Source organism: Myiozetetes cayanensis, unplaced genomic scaffold (assembly GCF_022539395.1).
Source record: "Myiozetetes cayanensis isolate MyiCay16 unplaced genomic scaffold, myiCay2020 scf22, whole genome shotgun sequence".
NCBI classification, from domain to species: Eukaryota; Metazoa; Chordata; class Aves; order Passeriformes; family Tyrannidae; genus Myiozetetes; species Myiozetetes cayanensis.
The window spans coordinates 305,494-323,410 of NW_026087434.1; the positions used below are offsets into that span (position 1 = coordinate 305,494).

The 17,917-nt window shown below is 58.8% G+C and overlaps 3 protein-coding genes across 6 annotated transcripts; all 3 read left to right on the forward strand.

Moving 5' to 3' along the window:
• Nucleotides 1–1,046: 1,046 nt before the first annotated feature.
• On the forward strand, nucleotides 1,047–8,747 carry P4HB (prolyl 4-hydroxylase subunit beta). 3 transcript variants are annotated; one of them, XM_050319389.1, is made up of 11 exons: nucleotides 1,047–1,234; nucleotides 1,440–1,646; nucleotides 2,422–2,555; nucleotides 2,750–2,887; nucleotides 5,128–5,232; nucleotides 5,505–5,630; nucleotides 5,856–6,056; nucleotides 6,240–6,360; nucleotides 6,570–6,751; nucleotides 7,184–7,270; nucleotides 7,741–8,747. In XM_050319389.1, the coding sequence occupies exons 1-11, from the start codon at nucleotides 1,072–1,074 to the stop codon at nucleotides 7,825–7,827; spliced, it is 1,551 nt and encodes a 516-aa protein (XP_050175346.1). In that variant the 5' UTR covers nucleotides 1,047–1,071; the 3' UTR covers nucleotides 7,828–8,747. The 3 variants fall into 3 exon arrangements, with proteins under 3 accessions (XP_050175346.1, XP_050175344.1, XP_050175345.1); XM_050319387.1 differs by having other exon boundaries at nucleotides 7,653–7,905; XM_050319388.1 differs by having other exon boundaries at nucleotides 7,656–7,905.
• A 2,425-nt stretch (nucleotides 8,748–11,172) lies between these two features.
• On the forward strand, nucleotides 11,173–12,981 carry PPP1R27 (protein phosphatase 1 regulatory subunit 27). Its single transcript, XM_050319280.1, has 3 exons — nucleotides 11,173–11,389; nucleotides 12,394–12,544; nucleotides 12,736–12,981. Exons 1-3 carry the CDS (start codon nucleotides 11,173–11,175, stop codon nucleotides 12,857–12,859), a joined length of 492 nt encoding a protein of 163 aa, XP_050175237.1. The 3' UTR covers nucleotides 12,860–12,981.
• A 378-nt stretch (nucleotides 12,982–13,359) lies between these two features.
• On the forward strand, nucleotides 13,360–15,198 carry MCRIP1 (MAPK regulated corepressor interacting protein 1). 2 transcript variants are annotated; one of them, XM_050319514.1, is made up of 4 exons: nucleotides 13,360–13,518; nucleotides 13,590–13,708; nucleotides 13,795–13,893; nucleotides 13,981–15,198. In XM_050319514.1, exons 1-4 carry the CDS (start codon nucleotides 13,511–13,513, stop codon nucleotides 14,007–14,009), a joined length of 255 nt encoding a protein of 84 aa, XP_050175471.1. In that variant the 5' UTR covers nucleotides 13,360–13,510; the 3' UTR covers nucleotides 14,010–15,198. The 2 variants fall into 2 exon arrangements, with proteins under 2 accessions (XP_050175471.1, XP_050175470.1); XM_050319513.1 differs by having other exon boundaries at nucleotides 14,003–15,198.
• Nucleotides 15,199–17,917: the final 2,719 nt, after the last annotated feature.

Below are 17,917 nucleotides of genomic sequence, written 5' to 3' on the forward strand. Positions count from 1 at the left end.
CAGGCTCTGCTGCACAGTGATGTTTAGGGGGATTTTAAGAAAACCGGAGCCCAGCGTGGTGTCCATAGGGTGTCAGAGGGCAGGCAGGGGGACACTGAGGGATCCCCAGCCAGCACCAAAAGCAGCCACAAGGGAGTTCAGCACCTGCACGGCACCAGCTGTGCCACAGCCCCGTGGCGGGCACTGATGCCCCCACCCGTGTGACCCGGCCAGAGCTCCCAGCCCCGAGCGCCAGGAACGTCCTGGCAGTGGGCTGTGCCCCTTCCCCCGGGCGCGGGCTGAACGCGCCTCGCCCAGCGTGTCAGGGCAGGGCTCGGGCCAGAAGCTCCCCGGGGCAGAGCCATCGGGCAGAGCCCGGGGCGCGGCCCCTGCGCGGGGCAAAGAGCGGCGACTCCGCAGCAGCTCCGGGCGGGCGGAGCCCGGGGCGAGGCCGCAACCGGAGCGGCCCCGCTGCGGCACTCGGGGGGTCACCGTGCGCGGGAGCCGCCGGTGCCCGGCACAGGCAGCGCCCCGGGGACCTCCCTGCCCCGATGAGCCCGAGCGGCTGCCGGGGCGGCCCTGTCGGGGTCGCTCACGGGGGAGGCCGAGGGGGGACCGGGACCGGACGAGGGCAGGGCCCGGGCCGGGCCTCGCGCGCCCGCCGGTCACGTGTCCCGAGCCCCGCCCGCCGGCGGGTCACGTGGAGCGCGCGGCCCAGTCAGGATCCACCACGCGCTTGCGGCCGCGCGCACGCGCAATGCCACAGCCGGCGCTTCCCGAGTGCCACGTTCGAGGGCCGCGACCGCGCGAGACGGCGGGGTCGCCCAATCGCCGGTGGCGCCGCGGGCACAGCGGCCAATGGCGGCCCGGGGGCGGGGCGCGGGGCCAGCCACCAACCCGCGGCGCCGGGTGGGGGCCCAGCCCGCCCCGCCGGCCAATGGGAGGCGCGCGGCGGCGCGGGCGGTGGCGCCAGCCAATGGCGGGCGGTGACCCCGGCCAATGGCGCGCGGCCGCCGGCGGGGCGGGTTTATAAGCGGAGGCGGCGCCGCGGCCGCGAGTCTGTCCCGTCCGGGCCCAGCGCCGCCATCAGCCATGGCGGGGCTGCGCGCGCTGCTCCCGCTGCTCCCGCTGGCCCTGCTGCTGCCCGCCCGACCCGCCGCCGCCCAGGACGAGGAGGAGGACGGCGTGCTGGTGCTGCGTGCCAGCTCCTTCGAGCGGGCACTGGCCGACCACCGATATCTGCTCGTCGAGTTCTGTGAGCGCGGCAGGGCCCGGCCGGGGGGAGCGGGCGGGTGGCGGCCCTGGAGGCCGAGGGCGCGGCCGGGGGGCGGAGAGGTCGAGGCCTGGAGAGGGGCCGAGTGAGCGGCTCCCCCGGGCGGGGGTGGGGCCGGGGCGCGGGGCCTGCGGGGCTCCGGGAGCGGGGCGGCGGTCCCGGCTGGCACTGACGCCCCGTCCCGCAGACGCCCCGTGGTGCGGGCACTGCAAAGCGCTGGCGCCCGAGTACGCGAAGGCGGCGGCGAAGCTGAAGGCGGAGGGCTCGGAGATCCGGCTGGCCAAGGTGGACGCCACGGAGGAGTCGGAGCTGGCGCAGCAGTTCGGCGTGCGCGGGTACCCCACCATCAAGTTCTTCAAGAACGGCGACAAGGCCGCGCCCAAGGAGTACACGGGTGAGCGGGGGGGCAGGCCGGGCCGGGGGGCAGGCTCCGGCCAGCCGCGTGCCACCCGGGTGCAGAGGGCAGCGACGTGGCACCGGGTCCCTGCACCTGGCCCCGTGCTCGGGCTGTGCTGCTGTGGCTGGACAAGGTCCACTGTGACAGCGACCCGGGAGCAGCGCTGGGCTGTTGAGGAACGGGCCAACCTTTCATGGGCTCCCTCACCCGAACCTGGGGAGATCCCTAATGCCAGCTAGAGCAGATGGAATTGCTTTTGCACGGAAACCAAAGCGATCTGAGTTTGTTTTATTGCGTGGCTTGACTTGATTCAAGCAATGTGGAGCCCAGAACTGGAAACATGGCTCGGCCATTGGGTGAGGGGGCAAATGTGGAGTGTGAGAGAGCTGCAAGGAAGGCCACAACAGAATTCACCTGAGCCAGGCCAGTGCTGGGCACTGAGGGTAACATCCAGAATAGTAATCAGGGAAGGTAAAGGTGATGTATTTGCGTGAGTAATACTAAGGTGAAGTGCTGCGTTACTGGTCAAAGTTTAAGGACTCGGGCTAGAGGTGAGAGAAGAATGAATTCCTGGGAGGCCCTTGTACCTTGACTTATCAATTATGGATTAGTTTAATTACACCAGGAGTGAAAGGGAAAGGTTGCGTAAACGATATCTCAATTCCTGCTGACCTCTCGACCATCTGCTGAAAGGTCTCTGAAAACCTGAGAGTTCTGTGGTTTTGAACTCGGTCAGCAGGGGAAAGTGACTTGCTGTTATCTCCTGGTGTAGCTGGCAGGGAAGCAGATGACATTGTCAGCTGGCTGAAGAAACGCACGGGCCCGGCTGCTGCCACCCTGAGCGATGCGGCTGCGGCGGCGGAGCTGGTGGACTCCAGTGAAGTGGTGGTGATTGGCTTCTTCAAGGTAGAGTTTGTGCTTCCCTTGGAGACACTCTTGCATGTGTCGAGGGCCTTCCTGCTGGCTGAGGAAGGCCCTGTGCCTTGTGCAACACTTGCTGTGCTGCCTTACTTGATCTTCCAGTTCTCTGGGCTGAGCCCTGAGATGTGAATGCTTCAGGTGATGTTGGCCTGTGTGAGACACCTTTCTTTACTCTCCAGGATTTGACATCAGAGGCTGCAAAGGAGTTCCTGTTGGCAGCAGAAGCCGTGGATGATATTCCTTTTGGGATTTCTTCTAGTGCTGATGTCTTCTCCAAGTACCAGCTTAGCAAGGATGGCGTTGTCCTCTTCAAGAAGGTACTGGCTGGTGCCAAGCCCGAGCACCACACTGGGGTCTGCTGCCTCTTTCCTTCTTTCTAATCAGTCAGACTCAGACAAGAGCAGCCCTAGACAAAACAGCAAAGGACTTGTGCTGTCATTGTGGCTGTGTTCCCACACCTCAGAGCCTGGGGGGAAGAGCAGAGCCTTGGCCCGTAGGATGGGAGAGCGACAGGGACCTGAAGAGTGCAACCTTGTCGATCTCCCAGGCCTGTGCTGCCCTCCCAGAGCTGCTGGGCTTTGGGTCCAGGCTGTTCCCTCACTCGCTTCCCTGTTCCTCAGCTCCCTGCAGTGCAGCAATAGCCACACAGTGTTTAAAGCACTTGTGGCTGTAACTGAGGAGGCCCCTGGGACTTGCACAGGCCCAAGAGAACGGCAGCTGAGCCTTCTGGCTGCTGTGGTGCTGTTTGGTTGTGGCTCAGGGTTGCTTTTCCCTGCTCCCTGTTGGCCTCTGCCATCAGTTCCCGCTGTGTCCGGGAGCTGCTCGGTGACAGCGCAGGGACTCCAGAGAAACTCCTGAGGTGATCTGCAGTTCCAGCTGACTGGACTGGGGCAGTGTATTATGTGTAGAGGGATGCTGACTACCTAGAGAATCACAAATAAATGTACTTATGAAGGCACGGAGATCCAGTCACTGGGATGAAATTCCAGGTTTGAGCAGACAAGGAGAGGCTTGGTGGCTCTGCACCCTTGGGTGCTGTGAGGCAGGACAAAGCTGCTTTGGGTTCAGGCTTACTAAACCTGTAATCTCATCAGTCATTACTCTACCCAGCATGACCTAGGACAGCATCAAGACTTTCATTCTTTATTCAGTTGAAATAGTGTTTTATTCCACTACATCTCTGGCACTGTAGTTATTTTTACGAGGCTGGAAGCTTGTAGACTTAAATTCTGAGTCAGAGGCCCCTTGGGTCACTGTGGCTGAGGATGCAGGTAATTCATCTGACTAATGAGCTCAAAATGCATAGCAAAGCCAGGAGGGAAGGGAGCAGTGTATTGTTCTTGGCTCACTTGGTATCTGTGCCTTGCTTCTGTCATGTGAGTAGCTTTGTGTGCCCCACTCTGGGTAGTGCTGGGCTGGGCAGAGCTTTGGGCCTGGCACCCCTTCAGGCGTGTTGGGAGCAGGAGTGACTGTGCTGGGCTGGGCTGGGATGGGGCAGGAGTGCTGGGCTCTAGGGAAGGAGCAGCTGTGGCGATTCCTTCCTGCTCCAGTGCAGTGGCAGAGCAGTGCCATGGGAGCTCTTGGACATGTCCACTCCCAACCAAGGAGAAAAAGAGCACCCACCAAACTGGGGCAGAAGAACCTGATGGCTCATTTTGTCAACTGTGTTGTTTCTGGGCTTGGGCTCAGCTCCCTACAATCAGTTGGGTCTGAACTGAGAGGATTTGGCTCGTTGTTACTCCGTGTGACTTGTCCAGACTCACACAGGTCTCTTGCAGCTGTCCTAAAGGCCCTGAGGTGACCTGCAATGCTCCTCAAAGTGTTTGCAAAGTTATTTTCCAATGCTAAGTGTTGTCCTCAGCTTTTCTGCTGAGGCTGGTGTGCTTTCCTTAACAGAAAGTTATCTGAGTCCCCTCTCCTGCCAGCAACCCAAGCGTGGCCCTGCCAGTGCCCTCCTGCCCATCCTCTTTCTAACCTTGATGGGCCTCTACAGCTGTTCCTGTTCCAGGCTGCCAGAGGGTTCTGAGAATCCTGGTCAGGGATGTGGGTGATGGCCCTGTATAAAACAGGACCTGGCGCCTCTGGTATGATGTGCAACATGTGCTGTTGCTTGTAACAGAGACTGGAATGACCTCCCAGAGCTGAGGAAGTCACTGTTTGCTGCAGGCTTTGCTGGCAGATGTTCCCAGCACTGTCTGGCTGCAGTGTCTGCTCTGACACCACTGATTCCTGTGCAGCAGAGGCTGCCTGTGCTGCAGGGCTGGAGGAGGCTGCTCAGGGTCCTTCTTGGTGACCTGCTCCATCAGTGGTGGTGCAGAGCAAGGCTGAGATCAGAGTTGGCTGTTGTTGCTGCTCACCTCCTGCTGGGGGGTGATTTAAGGCTTTGCTTGCCAGGAAGGTTGACACCTTAATCCAAACTTTATATGGATATGTGGTGACCTTGTTGAGATGGAAGTCTGAATGAGTGCAGCTGATATTCCTTGGGGCAGTGACTGGTGTGAAGACTTTGAGAGATTTGTATGGGAAGTGTTCTAATAAAGGATTTCTGTTCTCGCAGTTTGATGAAGGCCGAAACAACTTCGAAGGGGATCTCACAAAAGATAATCTACTGAACTTCATCAAGTCTAATTCATTGCCTCTGGTCATAGAGTTCACTGAGCAGGTGGGTCTTCAGATACCTGGTAAGGCTTTTGCCGTGGCTGCTGCAAGAATATACAAAGCTCCAGTTGTAGGTTCCATGGGCATGTTTTGTTGTGGAGTATTGAGGGTATGGAGAAGTGGGAAGGACGCAAAATAAAGGAGGTGTGAGCTTGCTGTGCAGAGCTTTCTGCAGTTTTAGAGGCTCCTGTGGGTTGCTCAGAATAACAGAGTCAAACTGGTCTGGACACTGATTTGCCTCTCTTCCAAAAATAAATTTCATTTTCCACTCCTCAGACTGCTCCTAAAATCTTTGGAGGAGAGATCAAGACTCATATTCTGCTCTTCTTACCAAAAAGTGTGTCTGACTATCAAGGGAAGCTGGACAACTTCAAGAATGCAGCTGGGAACTTCAAAGGGAAGGTGAGATGGATTTCTTACATCGTGAGCTGAGACTGCCTTCTGCAGAGGAGTGTAGCCCTGTCTGCACAGGGAGCAGCTGTGGAGGGGACTTGCAGCTAGTTCTCTCTGCTGGGACAGGGCAGGAAGAGAACCCCATTCAACTACATTTGTGTGACTGCATGTGTGAAGTGTGGTAGCCATGAGGTACTTGTGTTCACCTCCTGCCTTTCACTTTTTCCTCCCAAGATCCTGTTCATCTTCATAGACAGTGACCACAGTGACAACCAGAGGATTTTGGAGTTCTTTGGCCTAAAGAAGGAAGAGTGTCCAGCTGTACGTCTGATCACCCTGGAGGAAGAGATGACCAAATACAAACCTGAATCTGATGAGCTGACAGCAGACAAGATCAAGGAGTTCTGTAACAAGTTCCTGGAGGGCAAGATCAAGGTATGTGCATAAATGGTGCCAGTGGTGAATGGGCTGGCTGAGAAGGAACAGAAACGCTCTCTGGTTGCTCACAGGCTGTGACAGAGGCACCAGGGGGGTGGTTAAACCTGGGTTTTCCAGGATATGTGATCACATGTTCAGTCCAAGCAGCAAACAATCTCTGAATTTCACTTCTTATTCTAGCCCCACCTGATGAGTCAGGATCTTCCTGAAGACTGGGATAAGCAGCCTGTCAAAGTTCTGGTTGGGAAGAACTTTGAAGAAGTAGCTTTTGATGAGAATAAGAATGTCTTTGTAGAGTTCTGTAAGTATCTTCCTACAGCTGATTCCAAGTAACTGGTGTGTGAAAGGAGTGCCAAAATGCTGTGTGACCATGATTAGGGAGAAAGCCTTTTGCAGAGTCTAGGCCCCAAAGGCAATGCCTTGGTTGCAAGGATGTGGGTGAACTGTCTGGCTAGGAAGGGGTGGTACCTCATTAGTTTGTTGGTACAGCTCTGTCTCTGTAATTAACAGATGCCCCATGGTGTGGTCACTGCAAGCAGCTGGCTCCAATCTGGGACAAGCTGGGAGAGACCTACAGGGACCATGAGAACATTGTCATTGCCAAGATGGACTCCACAGCTAATGAAGTGGAGGCGGTGAAAATCCACAGCTTCCCCACACTCAAGTTCTTCCCTGCAGGCTCTGGCAGAAATGTAAGCAGGAACCACGGTTGGTGTAGCCAGGGAGCACGGGAATACTCAGCTGCCTGCTCGAGTTGTGTCTTGGACAAGGCCTTTGGGAGGGCTCTGCATTCTGCTGGGATAGGACATCGAGTCTACAGGACACCTGAGACCCTTTCTGGGGGGCTGTGCTGTAGGAAAGATTTTGGGGTGGGGTGGGAAGTGGGAATGGGGAGAAGAGGGAGCATAGAGGACAGTGTGCTCATCTGCAGGCTATTTTTTCCTCGCAGTGATCTCTGAAGTCTAGTGGCTGAGCTGTTTTCCTTCGTCTCATATGGGTGAAGGTGAATTTTTAAATTCCCTTTTGCTTGGCATGTTCACTGTTGCTCAGAAAGAGAATTCTCCTCTCCAGGGGTGTGGGTCAGTAGTGCCCATAACCAGTATCCTCATGTTTTCCCTCTGTAGGTCATTGACTATAACGGGGAGAGGACATTAGAAGGCTTCAAAAAATTCCTGGAGAGCGGAGGTCAGGATGGGGCAGCAGCTGATGATGTGAGTAATGTGAATGGAGCACTCTGGTCTTGGGAACACTGAGCATGGGTCAGATCTGGTGCTGTGCCTGAATCCTCAGTCCTAACTAAGATCCTGGGTTGTTATGTGACAGGAGAGGATATTACTGGTGAACAAAAGTGCCCACAGTGTGATCTGTTCAGGTGCTGCTGGGCTGGCTGTGAGCCTGCAATGGGCTCCTTTTCCAGAGAGCATCCAGTGGGTGTGTGAAGCAGCAGTGCTGTGGTTGTGCACTGCTGGGGCACTGAGGCCTTGTTCCCTAGGGAACTCCTGCTCAGCACCTGGAACTGGGCTGTGGGATCAGTGCTATACACCTGTGTATCTAGCTGGAAGCTCCTCACTGGATGTTTTGTTAACATGGCAGCAGAGAGCAGTGACCAGCTGTGGCTCTGTGCTTGGTTCTGGATCTGCCTCATGTGCCAGAAACCAGGAGCTGTCTGTAACCTCAACAGGATCTGGAGGACCTGGAGACAGATGAAGAGACAGACCTTGAGGAAGGTGATGAGGATGAGCAGAAACTCCAGAAGGATGAATTGTAAAGAGAAGACTGATCTACATCACCCAAAAAATCAGACACTAAATTGGCTGCTGTGATGCAGCCAGGGAGTCAGAAACCCATTAAGATTTAAAGCAGAAGGTGAATGACTGGAAATCCAGGGATTGGCTTTTAAAGTAACACTTTACCCTCACTTGTCTGTACACTTGACTTTTCTTTCTTTTGGCTTTTGAGAAGGGAGCTGTCACTAGGGAGCCAGCCCAGCCAGCTGGGCTCTTTTTTTATTGTGATGTACTTTTTTGTACACAGCTTTTGTCTGTAGTATTCTGTTCTTCTGGGCAGCAGGAGGTTGTGAGGTGTTAGCAGGAGTTCAGTGGCCTGACAGTCTGGAGCCTTGCCACTAACATCTTCCAAGAAAGCTTTTTTCTTTTTCTCTTAAAACTAAAGCCCATAATTGATATCTGCACCTGGCAGGGTCCTTAATGGCCTCAGCTGTTCTTTCCTGGGATAGGCCTTCAGCATATGTAGGGGCAGAGGGCTGATGGCTTCCCGGGGAAAGATGGATGTGAAAGTGGCCAGATGTTCCTTTCTCCTCTGCTTTAAGACACTTGGAGATGACAGTTCCAAATACCTGGAAGGTGGAATACTGTATGCACTGGCTGTGGCAGGCTTTGGGGTGGATGTGGCCACTGGCTCACCAGCATTGTCTCCATCCTTTTGATCAAATGCAAGACTTGCAATCCCTTTCCATGAATTATTTTGGGTGGGTTGACGTGGCAGGTGGGTGGTGGGGGAGGGCCTGATAAACAGATCAACCAGGACATTAGCAATTATTGGGGTTTGGGAACATGACTGGGGGAGTGCCTCAAAGGCCTGAGCTGCATCAGCCTGGTTCTTAGCATTCTGCTACAACAACATTGGTACTGAATTTGATGGCCAAATAAAGTTGAAATTTTAATACTATTATGTCTCAGTCTTTATCAAAGCATAGAATATTTGAACGTGGCTTGCAAAGGGATCAGAGTTGTAGGATGAGTCTTGAGGGACTCTCCTACAATGGGGTGTGGGTCAGCTTTCTCCACATAATTCATAAAGGAAAAAAAAAACAACTTGCCCAAGCCCCGTCCGGATTCCATGGTCTTGTGCAGGTGCTCTGTTAGGGGTGACTTGGCTCTGGGAGCGTGTGGCCCCTGGGCCAGCTGGCTGGCATGAGAGGATCTTGCTCTGGACCAGTGAACCAGGGCATGCTGGGGCTGCTGTGGCTCTGCCAGCTGAGCTCACATGACCCTGTGAGCCACACTGCTATTTCCAAACATGCTACTTGCTGCTGAAGGTATTTTGGTTTGAAAATATTCTATAAATGTTACAGGGGAGGGCACAGTAAGGTTAGAGGGCAACTGGGAGAGCTGTTGGTACCTGTGACTGAGGAGGAGTGTGCTGAGGCGGTGGCACAGACAGGGGTGTTGGACAACACTTGTCTCTCTGTCTCCAGCTCTAGCCTCCTCCCGTGGCTCCCCAGGAGCTGAGCCCTGGCAGAGTCCTGTGTGGTGTCCCCAAGCCTTGGGCACAGCAGCACCAGGGCTGGGGCTGAGCGGGTACCTGCTGACTGAGGGATCAGGAAGGGTGGTCCCTGAGACAACAGCCAGGTGTGTGTGTGACCTGTACCTGTGGTTAGGGCCAGGAGGAACTTTGAAGACACCTCCCTCCTGGGCTGTGACCCTGCATGATTGAACCTGGGCAGGGCCCAGCTGCCAGTGCTGCACCCCAACAGAGCAGGGAGTGCTGGGGGCCTGGGCTGGTTGGTGACAGATGCCTTGTGTTTTGGGGTGGGGAGGAAAGGAGCCCCACTAGCAAGAAGTTCCACTGGAAGGTGCTGTCTTAGGACTCAGCTCATAAAGGTCCGTTTTGTGAAGCCAGTTGAAGTGTAACCAGGGCTGAGCTCTGCAGTGATTCTCTCCTGTTCCTGGACTGAGACTTGCCATGCTCAGCTAAGAGGAGGGGGCTCTTCTAACGCAAAGCTCCTTGTGGCAGAGCGGGACTTCATCAACCATCTCGTGTATGTGGCTAATTGCTGTTCCAAGAAAGCAGGCTGGAAGTGTTCTGTCCCCAGTGCTGTGTTCTGGCTGATGTAACCCCGAGCAGACGTTTGGCCAAGAGATCGATGTGTTTGCCAGCAGATAAACAAGGGCAGGAGTTCTCAGGTGCGTGGCTCACCAGGCTGCTGGGGTTGAGGCAAGGGTCTGCTGCGGAGGGGCAGAGTGAAATCCCTGACTCCTAAATCAGCCCAGGGATTTTTTCTGACATATCTGCCTGGGCAATCCCCATTAGCACAAACCAGAGAACAAAATGCTTGTGTGTCTGACATGCCCAAACTTTAATGGGTAAAAGCAGTAGTTGCTTGAATGCTTGATGGACCTAAGTGATTTGTCTGTGGCAGATGGTTTGTTTTGGGCCTGTGACAGTGTAGCTGGAGAGTACTGGAGGCAGGAATTGTCTGACGGTGGTGCTGTTCTTCCACTGTTCCTCTGAGGCTGCTCAAAGCAGCCTGTCCTCACCAGCAGCTGTTTCCCAGTCTGAAGTAGGACATGGAACACCAGGGACCAGCAGTGCAGGCTTCTGGTTCTGCAGCTGCCTCGGGAGCATCAGCAGTACCTCTGTCCTCACTAGAGCACAGAGGACACCTGATTCACTGGTCACATTCTCCATGCTGGGCTGTGTGCTGTTGCAGTCATGCTGGGCAATGCTCCTCTTGCTTCTTTCAAGTCGTCCTATGCAGGTACAGAAGGGCGAACAGCTCTGGATGCTTTTGGCACCATAGCCCTGGCCTGTCCGCACTGCACTGGCCGGTCAGGACACGAGCAGCCAGTTCCCTGTGTTGGCAATCGTGCCTGTGCCCCTTCTCCCAGGAGGGCTTGTTGCTGGGAAGTTTCTTCCAGGGTTCCCTGAAGGGCTATCCATGCAAGAGTAGATTTGACCCCTTGGATGGGCACATCAACAGGTGGGTGTAAGATGAGACACCAACTTCTGCCCAGAAGTGGGAGGCTGTGGGCCTGGGCGGCTCAATTACGAAGCATCATGGCAAATAGCATGAGCTGCATGTCCCCAAAATAGCCCAGGGGAGCCTTTATAACACGGTGCTCCAGAGAACCATCAGTCCTGGGCCAAGGGCCTGTGGGTGAGCTGCAAGTGCCAGGTGCCACCTCCTGCATGCGGCTTGGGAGTGTAGGAGGGCACGGCGGCTGCCACTTCCCTGCGGTGAGGGGACACGGACACAGCAGGCGCACAGCAGTGGGGGGAACAGCACAGCTCCAAAGGAAGGAGAGCCCTGAGAGGCAGAAAAGGAGAGAGCAGGGCAGCAAGGGGCTGGGCCGAGCGCTAAGCAACCCCGATGCCACTGTGCCTGAAGGCTGCTGTCAGCATGAGGGACTGCTGCCCCGTGTCGGTGCCCCCGTACGGGCGGTACACCCCGCGCCTGAGGGCCTCGCGCACCGTGCGCTTCCCCAACGACGTCGTTTTTCAGGACCACATCAAGCAGGGGGACCTGGAACAGGTGGGCAGGTTCATACGAGCCAGGAAGGTGACGCTGGACACCATCTACCCCTCCGGTGAGTGCTGCTGGGGTTGGCAGAGCTGGGGCAGAGTGGCGGCACAGCTTGGTGGGGCCCCGAGGGGAAATGGGTGCCAGGCCGTGGGCCACCTTCAGCAGAGCTGCAGTGAGTTGGGTCCCTCCCTAGTGAGGAGCAGTGCCCTCAGCATGGCCCAAGAGCCAGGACCCCAACATCTCCCCTCAACAGCACAGTCAGCGCACACTGTGGGAAGGGGGGAGCTTGGCCCCAAGGTCCCTCCAAAGCATCTGCAGTGTGATGAGACTTCGAAGAGCAGCAGCGAGCAGAGTCTGGTCTGTGAGCTCTGGGCAGGACTTTGGCTCCTGCCTTCACCCCAGCTTGAGGATGAGCAGGGAAAGACTCTGCATTTGTTCCTGGCTCTGCCCATTTCTCACAGAAACTGCTCCCTCTTGCATGTCTGGCTTCAGGGACTCATGGGGAGGGCTTTGAGTTCTGTTTGCACCCAACCTCAACAGCAACTGTTTATGGAATGCCTTGATCCATATGGGCTGGTGCAGAGCCCAGATTTGTCCTTTTCGTGTGCTTGGCTTCAGCTTCTGCTGTCACATGGCCACAGAGAAGCCTGGGCTCAAATGACCCCAGGCTTCCTCCCGTCCACACTGATTCTTAATTAGTGAAGACCTTCTCAAACGCCAGCAAAGCAGGACCACAGAGACTCTTCTTGCGCCTGTGTGTGAGTCTCAGCCAGGACTCAGGGCAGTTGCTCTGAGTACAGGGCAACTCCTTCTCCCTCCCTCTGTCCTGCCTGGCCAGGGCAGTGGGTGCTGCACCATCCCAGACAGGGTGTTTATATTGCAGAAGGGGAACAGGAATCTGCAGCAGCTCCTCTGGCTTCCTCAGTCTTTTGTTTCTTTCCCTAGAGTCTTTTCTCTGAGCAGGAGGGTTCCTGGCACCCCTTTCCTGGGCTGTGCACAACGTGCACTTGTGAGCTCAGCATGGACAACCCTTCCCCAGGCCAGGGCTAACACCTCCTGTCCCTCCAGGCATGGCAGCTCTCCACGAGGCCGTGCTGACAGGAAACCTGGACTGTGTCAAGCTCCTGGTGAAGTACGGCGCCGACATCCACCAGAGAGATGAGAACGGCTGGACACCCCTGCACATGGCCTGCAGCGACGGCTACGCTGACATAGCCAGGTGAGGGGCTGCGAGGGTCCCCGGTGCTGCAGAGCTCCAGAACCGACAGCGCCGGGATGGAGCAGGGTCTGGGCGGCTCCTCGGGGGTGTGCCTGGTCCCTGCACTGTCCCCAGGACTGCTCGGGCCATGCTGTTCCCGGGGCTGCGGGCCCGGGGATGCCCGGCCCGGCGGTCAGCTCCGTGTCCTGCAGGTACCTCCTGTCCCTCGGGGCCAGCCTGGAGGCCACCACCGATGACGGGGAGAAGCCCTCGGACCTCATCGATCCCGAGTACGAGGACCTGGTGCAGCTTTTCGGAGCCACCGCGCTGCGCTGAAGCGGGCGCGGTGAGGAGCGGCCTGGAGGGCCGGGGCGGCGGGGCTGCGCCCGCCCGAGGGCCGGGGCTGGGCCCGGGCTGGGCCTGGGCGGCGGCCGGGCAGCGGCGCTCGGTACCGCGAATCGGGAACCACTTTGTATTTTTCCAATAAAGCATCTCGGTCACCGCATCCGCAGGGCCTTGCGCCGGGCATGGGCCGGGGCGGGGTGGGGCCTGCACCGGGGCTCGTTCGGAGCGGTACCGGTACCAGGACTGGGCGGGGCGGGGCCGATACCGGGGTTGGGCGGGGCCTGTACCGGGGCTCGTTCGGAGCAGTACCGGTACCAGGACTGGGCGGGGCAGGGCCGATACCGGGGCTGGGCGGGGCCTGTACCGGGGCTCGGTCGGAGCGGTACCGGCACTGGGCGGGGCCGGTACCGGGGCCCAGGCGGGGCGGGGCCCGGACGCGGGGGGCGGGGCCGCGCCTGCGCGCTGCGGCGCTTCCGTGCGGTGTCGCAGGCGGGCCCGGTGCGGGCCGCGCGTTGCCCGGCGACAGGCGGGGCCCCGCGGCCTATCCCGGCCTGGCGCCTCGCCTTCCTCCCGCAGCCCCGCCGAGCGCCGCCGCACCCGCCGAGTGCCGCCCGGCCCCGCCGAGCGCCGCCGAGCGCCGCCATGGCCAGGTGAGCCCCGCCCGGCCCCGGGCCCAGCGCGGCCCCGGGCCCGGCTCAGCCCCTTCGCGCTCCGCCCGCAGCTCCCCTGTGTCCCGAGTGGTGTACAACGGGAAGCGGAGCGGCGGCCCGCGCTCCCCCGGCGCCGGCAGCGAGATCTTCACGCCGGCCCACGAGGAGAACGTGCGCTTCATCTACGAGGGTGAGCGGGGCGGGGGCCGCGGGGCGGAGGGGGCGCGGGGGGCGCGGCGCGGCCGAGGCGAGACGCCACTGTCCCTGTCTCCTCAGCCTGGCAGTGCGTGGAGCGCGACCTGCGCAGCCAGATGGGCTCCGAGCGCGGCCTGGTCGAGGAGTACGTGGAGAAGATGCCGAACCCCAGCCTGAAAGGTGCGGGGGCTGGGGTCACCGCCCCGGCTGTGACGGCCCGGGGGCTGCGCGGGCTGGGCGGGGGCTACACTACCTCCGCCGCCAAAGTCTCTTCCTGTCTCCCTTGCAGCGTTTAAACCCGTCGACCTGGGTGATCTGAAGAGGAGGAACACACAGGATGCAAAGAAGTCCTAAGGCGTGTTCTCCCTGTAGATCGGCTACTCTCCTAAGGTCCTCAAGCAGATTTAAGTTGAAATTTTGTGTTGATTTCCTCCTCTGGTCTGTGCTCCCAAAAGCCCATGTGAGAGCCAGTCAGCTTTGGGGCTGGCTTTGAAGCTGCCTGAGGTCAACGATGCTCAGTGGCTTACCAAGGCTGCCCAGAGCCTGTTGCAAAGGATTCCAGCCCCCTACTCATAGCTTTCTCTGGCCTCAAACTGTCCTTCCTCCCTTCATACCGAGCTTCCCGGTCTCCTGTTCCCCTCCTGCTGCTGCCCTGAGCGCTGGGCAGGGCTGGGCCGAGCGGATGGGCAGCACCAGGTCTGTGCACCGAGGCCCTGCAGCTGCTGGGGCGGGATGTGGGCAGAAGAGACAGTTGGGTCTGTCTCTGTGCCTCATCCAGCCTGCCTGTGCAGCTGAGGGATGGGCAGGCTGCAGCCAGGTTGCTCCTAGCTCCATTGTGGCAGCAAGTTGCTGCCTGGGCTGCCAGAGCACACGAGCCACATCCGAGGTTGGATTTTCCATGTGCTTAGAGCAGGCCAAGATCCCTGTGGTGCTTGAGGGGTATTGTTCCCCTCCCTGCAGATGGAAAGGGGTGGGGTTCCCCACCCCAGGTGCCTGAGAGGTGCTCAGAGGGGCCCGAGCTCCCCCTGCGTGGAGCGAGGCTCGGGGCCCTGGCCCAGCAGCGCCGGGGTTTTGTACCAGCGTTCTCCAGACACACCTTGGAGAGACCTGGCTCCACAGCCCCCCTGGGGCCCGCGGGTGGTGGGACCGTGCGGGGGGCCCTTCCTTGAGCCCCTCGCTCCTGGCAGGGCTCGTGTCGTTCCTGCACCATCACCTGAGGCGGGGAGAGCGACTGTGCCACCCTTGCCTGCCTGAGCCGCGGGGCCACTCCCTGGGGAGGTGGCAGCCCCCTGCTTGCCCATGCTCCAGACCAGTGGGGATGGGGCTGCCGGGCCTGCCCGGTGCCAACAGCTGCAGGAGGGCTGCAGGGACTGGGGGCTGCCAGTACCTTTCCTTTGTTGAGTCTTTGAGCTGTGCTGTTCCCTTTCCTTTCTCTCTGTGGTCTGTCACTTGAGGAGTGTTGTAAATAAACGCTGGTGTCCTTTTGGGGCTGCCTCGGTGTGGTGCTGTGGCCTGGCCCTGCTCCCTGTGCTGGGGATGGGGTGCAGAGAGCAGGAGCTACCTCTGTTCTGTGTTTATTTTCCGCAAAGGAGCCCTGGCCTCGCACTTGCTGGGGCTGTTGATTTCCCCATGGGCAGGTGCAGCGGGCACTGCGTGCTGGCAGCACAATGCCCTTGGGCTCAGGCAACACTCCAGGCACCCAGCATCCCAGGAGCTGTTGCTGCACCCAGGATTTAAATGTTGAGACTATTAATACCCTTGTATCCTCTTCCCTCTCCTGCTTTAATGGCATTTAAGCTATACTTAGCTTAATTGCTAGAATTTCTGCTCACGTGCATCTCGACACTTGCCATGACCCTGTTTACCTCCCATCACCAAAACATTCCCGGGACGCGCTGCCCGATTCCAGCGCGGCAGGATGAGAACTCAGCCCCTGCTGCCACTGAAGCTGCCTCAGGCACTGCCTCCCTGCAGCCACGGACAGCGAGGTCGGGAGGTGACGGTTGTCACTCTCGTGACCCCTCTCCACCTGTTCTGGTGAGGTACCCTGTGTTTGGGGAGCCTGACAGGACAGCAGAGCCCTGCGTGTGTCCAGAGCCATGTCCATGTGTCCCGAGGGGATGGGAAGGGGGACCCATCCCAACTGAGTGTGGTGCCCACCCCTGGGCCAGGCAGGCTACTGTCCATCTGCTACAGAGCCCAGCACCACCCTTTGTCTGGGCACTCACCTGAGGCTGTCCTAGGGGCTGCAGTGGGGCCCCAGGGGCATGTGTGGGTCCTGCAGCCTTACCAGCCTCTGCCTTGTTTTCCTCTCAGCTCAAGCACAGTGAAGCCAGAGGCGAAGCAGCTGCTTGAGCTCTAATGACATGTACAACACTCATTCTATAAACAGGAGATTTTTATAAAGACTGATACCAAACACAGGGTGAGGGCAGTGACAGTTGGGGGAGGTGGCGGGGGTGTCCCTGCAAGGGGTGAGGCCGCAGGCCAGAGAAATCAGGCTGTTTACCTATAAAAATCAACCTCGGCAGGGTTTATTTCCCTGTGCCTTGGACATGGTGCTCTTCATTAGATTAAAGGGTGGGAGGAGGAGAGGAACGTGTTTGTCATTGAATTAGGCAGTGGGAAGAGGCCCGGCAGCAGGCAGAATCGACTTTGGAGACCAATTTGTGGTGCTCAATTCCCTTGATAAAGTGGGTTTTCCTGTGAGGCACCGTGCCCTGGGGTGCCCAGTTGGGGTGGGGGGCACTGCCTGGGGTGCCCGTCTGTTCCAGGGGGGTAATGGCTGGGGTGGCAGTGCCTGGTTCGTTGGCTCAGGGGCGAGGAACTCCTCTGGCCCTGATCGTTGCCCTGGGCTGAGCCTCACAGGCAGGGACTGGCACTGTCGCCGTGTGGTCTCTGGAGGAGTCTGCACTGAGGGTGGTGAGGCAGGGGCATGGGCTGCCCGGAGAGACGGTGGATGCCCCATCCCTGGAAACAGCACCAGGCTGGACAGGGCTCTGAGCAACCTGCTCTGCTGCAGGTGTTTGTGCTCACCGTGGGTGCCGGACCAGAGGACCTTTAAAGGTCCTCTCGTGCCCAGGTTGTACCCTGAGGGGGGGAAGCCCCTTGGTGCTGTCAGGGTGGACATAGGTGACACTGCTGTGGGCACTGCCAGGCCATGGCAGGGAGGGGTCCTGTTCCAGAAGTGATGAGAAAGGACACTGTCACAGTCCTGTGGGAGCTGGGTCCTTGGGCTGGGACTGGACCCACTCCTAGGGGGATCCTGGGAGCGGGGCTGCCTCCCAACCCAGCAGTCATGAGGGGTCTGTGGATACTGGGAAGCTGCTGGCCAAGTCATACGGTTCTGTGGGAGGTGGTGGGTGACCAGGGCACAGGGCTGCAGGCTCAGCCTGCAGAGGCAGTGCCTGGCTGTGGGGCACAACTGGCTGGTGCAGGTGCTGTGGGATGTGCCCTGGCTCAGGCAGACATTGGGTGCTTGCACCAGGCTCCCAGCCACCAGCAGACACTGTCCCTGCTCAGGGCTGATGGGCACCGGGCACCGTGGGACACGGGGCAGTATGTCATGGGACATGGGGCTGTCCCTCAGCACCAGGGGACACAGGACACCCCATAGGCTGGGGCTGGCTTGGGGTCATTAGAGGGTCCCATCATTGTGTAGCACATGTGGAACCACCCTTCCTGGGCAGGGTCTGGAGGTCCCCCTGTCCCCAGTGTTGTGGGATGAGCCTGGTCCCAGTAGGGCACTGGGGGTGGACAGCAGGGTGTTGCCACAGCAACGCTGGAGCAACAGGCGCAGGGCCCGGCACTGCGCCATGGCCATATTTACCTTCCCAGAAACCGCTTCGTGCTCCAGCAATTTGCCTCAATTAGGCTCGTTACCACATCAGGAGGCCGCAGTGACTGCAGTGGCCATTGGGGCCAGTGGCTCCACGGGGGCTGCTCTGGCCACTCTGGCACAATGTCTCTGAGCAGGGTGGTCACTGTCCCCCTCTCCATCGCTGTCCCCATCCCTGTACCTGGTGGCCCAGGCAGACCCCAGCTCCTGTGTTGCCCTCACCCTGCTCACTTCTCTACGGCCCCTGTGTCCTCACTGCCCCACAGTGCTACTGCCGCCCTCCAGCCCCACAGCCCAGCCCCTCTGCCACCATCCCTGCTGTGCACATTCCCACTGCCAGTGCTGCAGCGGCCCCCAGGCGCCGGG